The 14,974-nt window shown below is 33.3% G+C and overlaps 1 protein-coding gene across 1 annotated transcript; it reads right to left on the bottom strand.

Moving 5' to 3' along the window:
• Window positions 1–495: 495 nt before the first annotated feature.
• Window positions 496–14,407, bottom strand: LOC147763364 (two pore channel protein 2-like). The gene is made up of 21 exons (XM_087006672.1): window positions 13,990–14,407; window positions 13,133–13,336; window positions 12,829–12,911; window positions 11,833–11,953; window positions 11,470–11,598; window positions 10,982–11,104; window positions 10,529–10,647; window positions 10,280–10,381; window positions 7,353–7,479; window positions 6,609–6,810; window positions 6,107–6,251; window positions 5,167–5,349; window positions 4,670–4,734; window positions 4,353–4,443; window positions 3,879–3,948; window positions 3,481–3,703; window positions 3,085–3,175; window positions 2,738–2,857; window positions 1,855–1,920; window positions 1,455–1,594; window positions 496–998 (listed from the first exon to the last, which is right to left on the bottom strand). Exons 1-21 carry the CDS (start codon window positions 14,278–14,280, stop codon window positions 868–870), a joined length of 2,826 nt encoding a protein of 941 aa, XP_086862798.1. The 5' UTR covers window positions 14,281–14,407; the 3' UTR covers window positions 496–867.
• Between the last annotated feature and the right edge of the window lie 567 nt (window positions 14,408–14,974).

Here is a 14,974-nt window from a genome sequence, read left to right as displayed (position 1 = left end):
TTACCTGTTCACCTTCACCTGAACAGGTAATTCAGTTGTGACCAAGTCTGTCAGAGTGAACAGAGAAAACAGCCAAAAGGTAAATTCATTATGTGCATGGATCTATTGTAAATGAAAACTTATTAACTATCGAAAAATGAGATCCAACAAAACTAATTTCACATTTATATTCACTATTGTTGTTAAGTGAAGTAAATCAAGTAAAGTGAAGTATTAACATTGTGAGGTTGATGAAGATTTGTGCTGTTCTTTATGTCTACAGGGCCCCGTATCTACAGTGTATTATATGGGACGAGTATAGGCGAGTAATGGAATCGAGACGCTTGCGCATGTGCACAACATAGCAAAGCTTTCGAGATACGGGGCCCAGGTATATAAGGTTTTGCAGAAATACACATTTTATTCAAATTCTCATTTTATGTCATGTTCCACATACACGTAACTTTTGGTTTATTGATATATCACTTCTGAGTCATAAAAACAACACAAAACAACTTTTAAAAGCTTTAAATGCTTAAATTCCAAGCTTTCTAAAGTGATATTCTGGGAATTGAGATGCATTTACATGGACCACTTTTTGGTGGGTCTTAGTTTACAAAAATTTGTGAGTAAAAATGGTACTTGTTCAAAATGATGTCTCACACATAGTCTGTGAAAGGCAATGAATGTCATTCTAAAATGTCTGTAAATTCACAAGTAATACTTAATATATGAATTTGTGAGCACAATATTGATTAAGTGACTGGTATCAGTATATAAAAATGACCAAATGAATTTTTAAGTGTCTAAATGGACTGCATAAGAGTAAACTGGAAGAAAATGTCTTAAATGCAACTTCTGGGTGAGGTATTCATAGTGAAAAAGAAATTAAACAACAGTTTCTAGACACAGCTGGGTTGGATGTGCAACTTCATATTGTTCAGGATCATCTTCAAAGTCACTGTCACTTAACTCTTTCTCAAACATGTTCATCAAAAGAACCTCCATCTTTTTGCGACCTGATGAGAGAGAGAAAGAATTTTTTTCACAGACTGATCAATTTCAAATTATATCAAGGCTGGCCATAAAAATATTTGTACTGTAAGGATATCTTTTTAAAAATAAAATTGTCAAAATGGTAATAAGTAACATTTGCCTTCAGAAATTGATTTATAGGTACTTTTCCTGGCTATTTGACAAAACACTGCAATTGCTTATTATTAGAATTAGAATTACTAGTAAATCTCAAGAAATAAATAATAAATTTAACAGCAATCTAGTGAGACTCCCCAGGGGGATAGATCGGTCTAAATATCTGTGGGAATGGTCTATTAGAGACACCAGATAATATACTTTGGATACTGTGACAGAGGATAAATGGCAGATCTACAGACTAAACAGGAATGCTGGTTTCTTAGGAATGAATCCATGGGTTGTTTAAGACAAAAGATTATAAAATTTAGAGAAGAACTAACTTTTCTTTTTAAGGTGAAATTTCAGCTGTTCCATTCGTGATTCTTCGATACTCCCTTTCCTTATGGAGCCAAGTTGAGAAGGTTCTAATATTTCAAGATTATGACAGTTGCCTCTGCTTGGCCTACTACCATTGTTTGATCTGAAAGAAGATTAATGATGCCACATTGAAGGCATACAATGCACATCAGATCTTTACATATAGAAAAAATCCAGGAAATTTCGATACATCCCTAAATCACCAAGGTCTGTCATATTTAACAGTTGAGAAAACTTAATCTTCTGTGAACCAATTTTCCAGTTTTAAATTTTAATTTTTACCATCAAGAGTAAAATTAACCATTCTTTATCTCCAGTAATAGAGTGACTCAAAAACTAAATATTAAAAAATTACACCCTTACCTTGAAACACTGTTCCTCCTAACTACGGCACTATTTCTTCTCATGTTCACAATGGCTTTAGGAGTTCTGTATATAATATAATATAATATAATATAATATAATATAATATAATATAATATAATATAATATAATATAATATAATATAATATAATATAATATAATATAATATAATATAATATAATATAATATAATATAATATAATATAATATATCAGGCCAAATCAGCATCTATTCCAGTTGTGAACTTGCCTTAGCTTGACTATGTAGTTTTCTTTTTTTTTCATTTCATCTAAGTCAGACCAGAGTATTAAACACATAATAAATGTTTATTATCTTTCATGAAATAATTCAATGAAATAATTCAATGGCAAATAATGTCATAAAAAATGAAATGTTGTTATCAAATATTAATAATAAAAATTATGCACTCTATGTAAACTTGAAATATTCATGATTCTACCATTGCAATAATTCATTGAGATAAAATCCTTATTAAAGATGCCAAAATTTAAACTGTGTTTAAAATGTGTTTTAAATTCTACCTGATCTGGCCCAGGCAAAATGAAAACTAATCTAGTGAGGATCTGAATTCTGATCTGGCCTAGTCTAAGGCCCCATTCAGAATAGATTATCCAAGTACTATCTGATCCCCCAACTAAATATGGTGGTCTACCTGCCTCCACATATGCGCCATCACTGCAGGGGCCTAGCAATTAAACCTCGGAGCAAGATTTAAGCCATTTAATGACATGCGTGGAGGTGGGGAGACAATCAGGAATCTCTTTTGAAGTGTGGACAGCCCTATTTAGTTGGTGAATTAGTTAGTACTCGGATCATCCATTCTGAATGGGGCATAATTCACACTAAACTGGATCATTACATACACAATGCGGTCTGTGTTAAGTCCAAGTTCCTCAATTTTCCTCTCAATATTGCAAATCAGTTCACGATTGGACAGAGAATACTCCAAGATAAAGGCTTCCAATACAAAAGCTACAAATATACTGAAAAGACACAGAAAAAGCAAAAGAAAATAATTAAGAAAAACACCATCCATTTACAAAATAATCTACAAACTTGTAATAAGTAGTTTGACCAAAAGAATCCAAAGATACACTTAAAAATTAACATTTTTTTCATTTATGATAATTATTTAAATATTACTGCAAATTTTTAAATTATACTTTAGTGAAAAATAATATTTTATAAACTGAGAATGCCTTCAACTCACTTCAGTATCATGATAACATTTATCAAATGAAATGCAAAGAAATAAAGTCTTGCTGCTTTGCTTGTGACCTGAACATAACCAGCCGTGATGACTTGAGTCAGTTAAAGTTATTTCTGCTTTGACATTAAATATATCAAAATTATCTACGGAAGACAATGGCTCCTTTTATATTATTTTAATATTTAAAAGGAACCCTAATTTAAATATTTAAAAATTCATATTAAACTGCTAATTGTGTACTGGGTATATAGTATTGTGGTGAGAGGATATTCTAGAATTAAAAGAGAAAATAAAATAAAATAATTGTAGCTATTTTTCAAAAGAAATTAAATACTCAATCGATAGAAAATGATAAAAAATTCAATATCTAAGTAAAACAGTCTTCCAAAAGGATACCGTGCCACTGGTTTACCACTGTTAATTCAAACATTATAATCATTGCATGTAAGATGTCGTTGAAGTTGTTTTTACAATATTGTAGGATGTAGAAGTCAGAGCCATTCAACAAAGGGTTTCCACAGAACTGCTGGGATGGATCTGTTATGTTGTTGTATCCATGGAAAGAAACCTTACCTTCAAACAATTCCACACCGATGATTGCAAAAAAATAGTAAAATATCTGAAAACAGATATTATGTCAATGTGTCAAGCCTTACTTACTTATCATAGAAAAGGAAAGAATTATAATATTTATTAAAACAAGAATTAAAAACTTAAGTAGTGTAAAGATGCTAAACCTAATTAACGAGAGTAGCCAACCCTCCAGGAACTATACAGATCACAAGTTTACTTACAAACATAATACCACCATATGTAAGTATGGAAGGACCTATGTTCATAACTGTAATGATGACAACTCTGAACCTACAGAAAACAAATGAAGTAAAAAAATAGTAAAAAATTGTAGAATTTAACACCATAACAATAAAATGGCTTGTGCTGAGAAATTATTTCTTATGATTTTTTTCTTCATGTCAACTGGGGAATTATAAGGTATGTGAGTTATTGATATTTTTTTACTTTTTGGTGCCTTTATGTTCTAATGTATTTATAAACACTCACACACATTTAATGAATATTTTCGTTGAAGCAACAATGAAAGCAATTTTGCACTAATACAAGACCAAATCATTCGCCTGATGAAAATAATATATTCTTGAATTATTAAGGAAAATAAATGATATTCTATAGATTAAAACACCCCTTTGCACATATAATGTAACTGGTATTACACCAGCATCAACCAATGTTGATCATCTTCATTTTACCTCTCAATGCCTTCCATGACCTTCATAAGTCTCAAGATTCGAAGGATCAGAATAAATTCCAGTGCTTTCTGAGAATCCCCTGTATCGCCCACTGAAAAAAAAAAACCCGATCTGCTTATCTGTTCCAAATAATTACAGGTTCTATACAAAATGTGTACTGTTAAGATATTTAAAATTCACAAGAAAAAATGTAGAATGTAGAATCATTCTGTTTTCTATTCTGCCTTATGTGCAACCAAAAATGTGTAGGATAATGTAACAGGATTCAGTAAGTTTCTACTCAAACTTGTAAACATGCAGCAATCAAAGATACATACCTGTTTGTAATATGACATTAGTTAATCTTGCCACCAAAGCAGCACCGACAACTACAAAGTCAAAGCTGAAATGAAGGAAAATAAAATGTGCAAGCTTTTGTAGTGGCTCATAATCTTTATTTTCCATATTAAATAGCATCTTTAAACCATTAAAATATTGTTTCTCAAATAAGGTAAAATACAAACTTCTCAAAATATTTTATTTTTAAACTTCTCTATCAACTCTGAAAAACACATTATTTAAATTCATTATTCCCACACTACATCATGCACATCTGCGCATTAAAAAGTATCTATGAAAAAAATTATCAGGAAGATTACTTGCAATCACTTATAGGACCCAGGCATTGTCAAACATCTAGGGCATGCAGTCCCTGAGGGTGAGATACTCGTTTCAGTGTGAGGAAGTGCAGGGATATACAATGGCTACCCATCGTCAGCATCTAGTTACTCATTTAAAAAAAGGTTTATTCTAAAACTGAGTACAAAATACTCACATATTCCAGAATCTGCTGAAGAATCTTCTACATCCAAAGACATAAAATTTCAGAATAATTTCCACTAAAAATATGCCTAAAAATGTCCACTCCAAGGCATCAGAAATTACTGGAATTTTATCTTCAATAACCATCACCAAGGAATTCAGTATGATAATAACTCCAATGGCATTCCGGGAATATCTGAAATGTAAGTTAAGTTCTCAAAATACAGTTAACAAATAACTAAACCATTCTGTTTTTATCTGCAAATCATTTTCAGAATAATAATAAGTCTTTTGAATTAATTTTTAAATTAGCAGCAAAGACTGCAAATATACAGACACTTGACAAAAAATGTCACATCCACCGCAACATGGACAGATACATTCCTAAAATTAAACATCAACTTTTGTAAAAATTTCTAAAGGAAACCAAATGAAATCACACACTGAAATCATACAAATATGAAATATAATTTTAACGAAAAATACACTGTTTTATATTGATGAGGTGACTGTCACCAAAATATATGCAAACAAAACAAAATAAGACAAACAAGACAAAAAAATCAATAAGCTCTGTAAAAGAAATCTGATCATGCTAATCTTTTAAAAGGAACCTGCCTTTTTACCAAACAAAGCCACTCAATAAATTCAAAGCAAAACTGGTTGGGCAGTGTCAAGATAAACAACAGATATACGTCAAACGTACAGTGCCGAGCCACAAATGACAGGCAGACATAGTGATCATAATATATACCCATATATATACAGATACAGCGTCTGTAAAACCATTTACAAGAAAAGTGGTGCCATAAATAATACATTTATCTCATTAGATACTATATGAACAATCCAAATACTTTACTGTTCTCAGGGTCATGGGTTTCTTCTTCAAAAATAATATCAAAAACTTTTAATTAACATCTCCAAGAAGAAAAAAAAATCAGCTAACTTACGGGTGTCTGATTATTTTCTGGACCAGTTTGCTGGGTTTGGAGAAGTAGCATCTAAAGCAATATCTTTCAAGCAACAATGATCTGTCTTTAATTTCTGACAGTTCTATATTCAGTATGTCTGCCACTTTCAGGAATTCGCTCCTTCCTTTAAAATAAAACGGGATAGAAAATCTTAACATAAATATAGCATGGAAAAAATGAAAAAGGTTAATGTTACAGTTTTGTTAAAGTTTATAATCAAGAAAGAGCAAATGTTAATTAACTAACAAAAGCAGATTTTTTAAACATTCCTTTTTATGTTTATGATTCCATCAGTAGTAAACCTTTTGATAAGGCATAACTTATTTTTAGGTCTGTTCTTATTGAGTATCAGATAAAAATTAAATCATTACAAATACTGATGTCACATTTGTTCTGGGACTTTTCACATCACACATGCAGTATCTCTCTGATGGCCTTTTTCAAATTTAAACCATCTAAACAGACCTGTCATTTCTCTCACCTAGGCACATTTCCCCAGTTTCATCCAAGACATGCAGCAGAAGGTCTCTCTGCAGTTCACTTCTGTTTGGGGCTACAATCTTCATCAATTTATGCCATCTTGCTCTATTCACAATATACCTGGACTCCCTCCACACTTTAAGGATATCAAATGCTTTCATCAACCTTTTTCTCTTGTTTAGAACCGATTTTTTCACATCATTCTGCAACAAGGTTTGGAGATTATAAAATCATTAGATTTCACCATTTTGTATAAACATTCTTTTGATTTTAAATACAAAGGTAACCAATATTTAAGAGTTCTATAAAGATCAAAGAGAAAACAGATGTTTGGTATTAGAGAGAATTCACATTGAGAAGAGCTGAGGTCTAGCAAGGCCGAGACCTAAATATGGCGGACCTACATGAAAGGAAGACTCGGCTCTTCTCGATGTGAATTGGTGCACAAGTGTGGTTATATCATGAGTACATCAGAGACACACTGGATAACAACTAGGAATGTCTATATATACATGTATACCACATTCAATTAATTAGCCACACATCACCAAAGAGGTAGTGTATATGATATCCACACTCCCCATTTATCTATTACATATAGTACATAACTACCAATTTGTCTGACTAAATCTCAATATTATTTCAGAATCAATCAAAGACCAGGAAATTTCTTAACATTTCCAACTCTGGCAACTTCAGTGCCTATGGTTTTGCAACAAATGAAAAATAGATTTACAATACTTGCCTTAAGATTTTGCTTGTAGTTGTTGTAAATGACAGCCAATACAATACTGGCAAAAATATACAAGCAAATGAAAATGTAGCTGATGAAAAAGATGGCATACAATGGATTGCTGTCATAGGCAGGCATCCTGAAAAGTACAATAAACAAAATCATGTCATGTCATATCATCAGCATAATTTCTTATTATGTCTTTGTGAAAAATGTAAATAACTTAAAAACCTTTCAAGACAGAATTTTCCCCGCAAAAAAAAAAAAAAAAAAAAAAAAAAAAATACTCAAATGGGTAAACAGCATTTCCTCCCCCGTGACTTACATTTAATATTTCCTTTTGCCATTACTCTGTACCAATTTTTAAAGGCAAAGCTTGAACCCCCACCCCCCCTCCACTGAAGCATTTTTTTTTTTTCAGATACCCTATTCCATTGAAACATTTCCTGATATCGCCAGACACACAAGCCATGACCTGCATTATTTAAAACTGTCTCAAGATGACTGATGAACAGTGAATATGGTTATTTTTTGCAATATTAATTGAGGCCATTTATCTGTCAATTTATGTTTCAAAAGTTTGATTTGTACTCATGTATATGTATGTACAAAAAGAAGTGATTTACGGTAAAGTCTTGAAAATTTCGTCGCTTAAAAATTAATTAATATTTTTAATTGTGTAAATCCGACTAATTTTTCAAAATTACCTCTCCCCGACTCCTGGGTATGACGAAATTTTCAAAAATCCGGCCTTTGGGCTTTTATCCTTAGCGACTGTTATCTTTGACCCTCCTATATTGTGGGATATTTAAAACTACTTCCTAAGTCGTTTTCTGGTGGTAAATAATAATATATTTATTACTGCATCTCGATTAAGTTAAATTTAACTTACTGTACCCGAAAATGTGTTGAGAATTATCTTCTCGGTAAGAAACATACCTCCTGATAGAGGAGAAGGATCAAGATAAGCTTAATTGCCTCCTTGCATTATAACCTGGCCGCGACATATTTAAAAAAAATTATGCACTTGGCAACGTTTGTTGCATGCAGGGCTTTTCCCAGGATTGAATGTCAGGCCTTCTAAAAGTACCATCTGTAACTTCCTAAAAATGTACAGGGAGTTAAAATAATTGCTCCCGCAGACGATCTTCCGCAATTTAAGTTTCTTGAACTTATATGAAAACTGAACGATCTCCCGATGATGATATGAAAATTGCCTTTTCGTCTCGCTCGGATCGCGAACGATCTCCCTCTGACGATCTTACGCGAACAAAGTCCTGGCGATATATTACGCAAACGATTATTCGCCGAAGATACATGTATGCCGTGAGCGGGGAAGGGGGGGGGTTAAAGATGAAATTAAAAATATATATTATTTATAATATTCAAATGGGAGGGGGGGTTAAAATAATGATCTCCCGCTGACGATCGTTTGCAAACTAAGTTCCTTGAACTAATATGAAAACTGCATTTTATTATTGCTTACATCGCGAACAATCTCCCGACGATGATATGAAAATTGCCTTTACGTCAAGCTAGGATCGCGAACGATCTCCCTCTGATATGATCTTACGCGAACAAAGTCCTGAGGATAGTACGCGAACGATTCTCCACCGAATATATACCGTGAGCGGGGGAGGGGGGGCTGTTTAAAGATAAAATGAAAAAGATATTTTTTAAATCCAAAGTGTGTGTGTCTGGGGTCCGGGGGGGGGGGGGGGGGGGGGGAGAGTGAAATAATGATCTCTCGCTGACGATCTTCCGTTAACGAAGTTCCCTAAATCCCTTGAACTAATATAAAAATTGCATTTCATTCTTGCTTACATCGCAAACGATCCCGCGATGATTATCTTACGCGAACGATTCTCCGCCGAAGATATGCCATGAGCGGGGAAGGGGGGGGGGGGGTTAAAGATAAAATGAAAATATATATATTATTTATTAAATTCAAAGGGGGGGGGGGGTTAGAATAGTGATCTCCCGCTGACGATCTTTTGCAAACTAAGTTCCTTGCACTAATTTGAAAATTGCATTTCATTCTTGCTTACATCGCGAACGATCTCCCGATGATGACATGAAAATTGCCTTTTCGTTTCGCTCGGATCGCAAACGATCTCCCGCTGATGATCTTACGCGAACGGAGTCTGCTATAAATATGAAAATTTTCTTCTTGTCTCGTTTGGATCGCGAACGATCTGTTGACAATATTACGCGAAAGATTCTCTGCTGAAGCTATGAAAATTGCCATCTCGTCCCATTCGCATTGCGAACGATCTCCATGGATGAGCCAGGTAATTGTTAAATGGTCCTAAATTGAACATGGACATGAATAGAAGTGACGGGTACATTTCCCTTCGAGATAATATCTTGATTTTTCATTGTGTCTTCCTCATTTAGGACAGCCGCCGATAACAATAACGGCGTTACAAATGACAAAGCCGCGGCCTGTGACTTTTATTTGCCGGCTTGATAACGCACCTTGAGCCAGGTAATAGTAATGAAACTATTTAGACAAAAGGCCGATGTTCCCGCAATTAAGAACGGGGATTCACATCTTAACCACTTATATTGTGAGTAACCGCTCGCAGGGGCGCACTATTGTTCCTATCTCCCATTGAGAGTGTTATCGGCAATGATATCCTGATCGTATCATTGTCTTGAATCAACTGACGCATTACCTTCATGTTTGAGCTGGACAACGCGGCCATATTTGGTGACGAACTTTTCAAAAATTATTGAGTACCTCATTTTCAAGGTCGACGAAGTTTTCAAGGGGAAAAAAATTACCTCGGCGGAAAATCGTCTGCCGACGAAATTTTCAAGAACGACGAAATTTTCAAGACTTTACCGTATGCTTTTATAATGCTTTCAATATCCTGGCTTGGACCACTTTAGGATTATGAAAATTTTTGCGATATTAACTAAAACTACATACTTACATAACATCTGGAAAGTTTGCTGTAGTAACAAGCACATACAAGTCCCACATGCTATCAATGAAGTCAACAAAGTAGCCTGAGCCATCAGGATAGGTCAAATTGCTGTATAAAAAAAGCAAGAGATCTATTTTGTTAAATTTTGAATCTAAATTTACCTGAGGAAAAAAAACACATATCCATGTACAGACAAGTCTAAAATGACAAATATGAGTATAGCTCAAAAAGTAACTTATATTTCATATCACTTACCTTGCAGAAAACATTTTAAATGCCAGTATTGAAAACATGAAGACAACAAAAATAAATACTGCCAGGACATTCAGTGTCTCAGGGAGAGACCTTTTGATATTTTCAAAGGCTTTCCTCAACTGAAATGAGAATGTTTTATTTGAAATTATGCTTTTTTTAATGAAAAAAAAAAAAAAAGATAAAACAGCTAGATGCCAATTTTTGGTCTCAATTTTTGCTTTTTAAGAAATTTCTTCTGAAAATAATGATCAAACCTCAAGGAACTGGGGATGAACCAGATTTCTCTCTAAGGAATAATGTCTTAGCACATTTTTTAAACCTGTACTTAGCTTTTTGGCACTTTACTTATGAAATTCTAATTCTAAATTATCCATAATTGTGTGTTCATAACACATGATAACTTCTACAAACTGCACACATCAAAACAGTCATATATATCTATATTAAAATTACATGTCTTCCAAATGCTGCCAAGAAAACTGGTCTGAGGGGGCGTGACCATCTGATAGCTTTGTGATTACCAAAAAATCCAAACTGGTACCAGATAACATATATCACCATGTCAAGCCAGGTCAGCTAGAAAGAAAAGATTCTTAAAATATTCATTGATTATAATAAATAAGCTATCTCCCCCAAAAATAATTCATTACAGTTTGTCATTTTTAATCATTCACTATGTTCAGAATCTCAAAATGGAGCAAATTGGACATTAAAAAATTTTTATTGATATTTTGCCCATCTCAACAAAAAAGGAAGAAGGAAAAAACAAACAAAAAATAATTATCTTTTCTTCTTTCAGTTATAATTTAGTAAAGGTGCTTACTTCACTACTATAAATCACAGTGTTTATAATGCAAGTAACTTAAAGTACAAATAATCTTAATTGTCAAAGCAAATACAACAATCATTTATATATTAGTTCCACTTAAAGGGACACTGACCGCTACAAGAATGCATACGATCAGGTATCTCTTGTTATTCCATAAATTCTCATGCACATCAAAACGTTTGTGATGAAGAAAACGGCATATGTAGGCAATGAGGCAAACAGTTTCTGTTGCCATGGTGATCTGAAAAAAAAATTAATGAACAGATTTGGAATGTGGAATGTTTTTGGTGCTTACTATAACTAATGTAATAGACTACTAATAATTATTTTGAAATTGCAGACAATTGTTCCTTCAAGAAAGAAGTTATAACTTCATCATTTAATTTTATCATATCAATTCTTCAAAAAATATATTAATTTTTTAAATACCTCATAGATTTCCCCTTTTTTATTTGTTAATTGTATTTCTACTTACCCAGTATTCTACATCTAGTCCATATATTGCTGGGTATTCAAACAGAGCAAGAGCAAGGTGAACCCAGATGAACATATACATTATCCACCGACAGACAGGTCTATGGTACAATCTGTAACTCCTTAAATAGAGAAATACAGTAAGGGATCTGAATGGAGGAATGCTACTGAGGGAAATGGTGGGTGGTGGTGGGGGTTGGGGGGGAGAACATACAAAAACTCTGGGTACGATATGATCAAGAGATTTGAGTGCACACAAAAAATTGCTAAAATTGATTAAATAAATAAATAAATAAATAAATAAATAAATAAATAAATAAGAAAAGCATTCAGAGAGCGCAAAACTCTGCCAAGGACTTAACCTTTAAGAAATTATAAACAATTGACAAAGCATGTGCTTAGAAAAGATATCAATTCCATAAAAACTATAAAACAGCATTCAATCCAAAGCAGCAAGTGATCCAATACATGTGCAATGGGTATAATCAAAACATTAATTAGTACAACTTGTGTAGTTTTGATGCAGTCATGTTCGCATGTGACATGATGATGTCAGCTTGTGAATAATGCCTGTTAAATATAATATATATATGTCAAGCTGTAATTATTACTGCTTGCATGTGTAGCTTCTATGTAGAATGTATTTCAATGGTAATCCTTATCACTCCCAAAATCTTATCATTTTTTCCATGGCCCATTTGTGTGTGGCCTATCCTGAACATTTTATCAAAACCTGTCCATGTCCATACTTACGGAACCAAAAACATAACCACCTTGTCAGAGGTAAGAAATTAATTGAAAGAAGGTAATGTGTCTCTGTGCTCCTTCCTAGCTCCCCCTTTTTTCACACTTTGACATAACAGAATTCACATAAATGCATGTATTGTATCTCCAAGAGTATTTTTCCAAAATAAAAAGTTACTGTATAACAATTACTATAAATTTACAAACATATATCTTATGATAATATCAATTTTAAAAAATGTCCAACACATACTTTACAGATTTAGCATCCTCTCTAAACTGCATATCTCTGCCACAAACTGCATCTTCTACATAAACTGCTGCCAGAAGAAGTTCCTGTTAGATACAAACAAGTTATTATTTACTTCGTAAGACTTCCAAAAAAAATTTGATATTAATGAAGGCCTATCATACAGGCAAATCACTCAGTTGAAGATGAAAAAATTAACCATGTAGAAAACTTTTAAAAACAAAAATCTATATTGACATGAAGATGGTGTTACAACAAAACTACTGTACACTATTAAAAGCAGACAGTCAGACATTGTAAACCTTACCTCGTTTGTAAGTTCAGGATGTGTGCTGGTGGTGGACACAACACTGTTAGTTCTTCTCAGTGAGAGAGGGAACCGTGAAAGTGATCCATCTGAAGAGCTTCTACGCAATGCAGATCTGACACTACTGGAAGAAATGTTTGGGTTGGAAGCCGAAGAAATTCCATTTGCAAGGGATCGATGAAGTTCAATATAGCCATCAGGCATCTGAAATTTTAATTAAAATTGTAATATATTGAACTGTAAGTTTTTTGTGTCAGTCATTGAAAATTGAAAGACCACTATTTGAAGAAAGGAAATTAAAAAAAAAAAAGATTGTACTAATGCATTTTATCAAGGGTGGCAAAAATTGCTTGTCTCACTTTTATCATTATCAGGTTAACATCCAAAACAAACATTCTTAAAGAGTCTAAAGGGCAAGTACATGTAAGTGTCTCCAGTCACCTCCACCCTACCCACACACAGCCTGAATAATATCAGCATAATATTATATGGGAATATGAATAGTTGGCCACATATCATCTTCACCTATTTAATATCTTAATTTTTTATTTATTTTATTATTATTGCTATTTATTATTGTTATTATAATTATATTTGCACACAGATATGCTGGAGGAAAAGTACTGGGTGCAATCCTATAATATTCTAGCAAAATTCCAGTTCGGAAAAGCATCCCACAATGTGAAATAATTATAATAAAATGTCTTAAATGAGACTCCTAACTTCTAACTTCTCACTCCTAAAGTAAAATTAAAAATCATTATTTTTAATGAAAAAAAATTTGAAGTCAAACAACCAATTGTTCCATTTTTTCAATCTCCATTTTTTATGAATGCTTACAGCCATATTGTACTCACCTCATTTACAGGACAATGGTCATATGTATTTTGGATTAATCTGGTGGGTTCTTCATCCACCAAAGCAAATGAAACAGATCTCTGCCTTGTTGGTAAATCACAACGCTGCTCCTCTTCCAGATCAATATCCACTTCTTGCACAAAAGCTAAATTGTTATATTGAGTGCAAAGTGATCGTGAGCGTGGCCTAGACTTTAGATCCAGTCTTTGTTTGTATTGCCCATCTCCCTCTTTAAGTGAATATGTTTCAATATTTCTTCTATGATTATTATCCCTTATGGAATATGCCATATTGCTGTATCCGTCCTTTACCAAGAGTAAGGGTCGTAAAATTTCAGCGTAGAGAAAAGACAAAGTTACCAGGTGGTCCCTCTCTGCCCTGGTATTCAATGTACATGTACATGTAACAAATAGATAAGCCTTTATCATTTTCCACTTTAAAGCAGTGAAAAATATATTGCACCTTTTGATAAGAAATCAAATAAAAAAAACTTCCTTGTCCAGTATGTGGTCCAGTTATTTATAGTCACTGGTATTGGAGTCAAAATCTCCTCATCAACAGAAACATGCATATTACGAGGTACTAAACCATATTTATGTACGACATAATAAACCTATGCTTTTGGAGAACCCCATCATAACAAGAAAAATACACTGTACATGATGTCAGGGATTTATTTCATGGTGAGTCCACCTATCAACTTAAAAATTTATTTGCTGAAAAAGTTGTAATTAAGCAATTATGAATATATGGCCAAGTCTTATGACTTGAACTCTACTTTGAGAAAGGGCTGATGCAAAAGGTATAGGCAATCTACATATGTAGCCGAGTTCAATGTTGAAATGTGATGGAACAAGAGCAGCTTTCAAAACTAGATATAAAACATGCTTCTGAAGTCTCCATTGTGCCCATTCACCCCTTCTGAAGACCACAGTCCATTGTTAGGATTTAAAAAAAACTTGGGCATTCTGAAAAATATGGAAC

Source organism: Lingula anatina, chromosome 2, assembly GCF_051362555.1.
Source record: "Lingula anatina isolate TDL-2025a chromosome 2, LinAna3.0, whole genome shotgun sequence".
In the NCBI taxonomy this organism is placed as follows: Eukaryota; Metazoa; Brachiopoda; class Lingulata; order Lingulida; family Lingulidae; genus Lingula; species Lingula anatina.
Note: the sequence above shows the minus strand (reverse complement) of the source record. Positions and strands in the feature narration are given on the sequence as shown.

Bases quoted from the DNA above. Each gene is read 5' to 3' on its own strand.
- LOC147763364 (XM_087006672.1), bottom strand. From the start codon at position 14,280: ATGGCATATTCCATAAGGGATAATAATCATAGAAGAAATATTGAAACA. The intron at 3,949-4,352 runs GTAAAATGAAGA...TGTTTTCTGTAG, and splicing joins GTCATGGAAGGCATTGAGAG to GTTCAGAGTTGTCATCATTA. The intron at 1,921-2,737 runs GTATGTAATGAT...TATTATATACAG, and splicing joins CTTAACACAGACCGCATTGT to AACTCCTAAAGCCATTGTGA.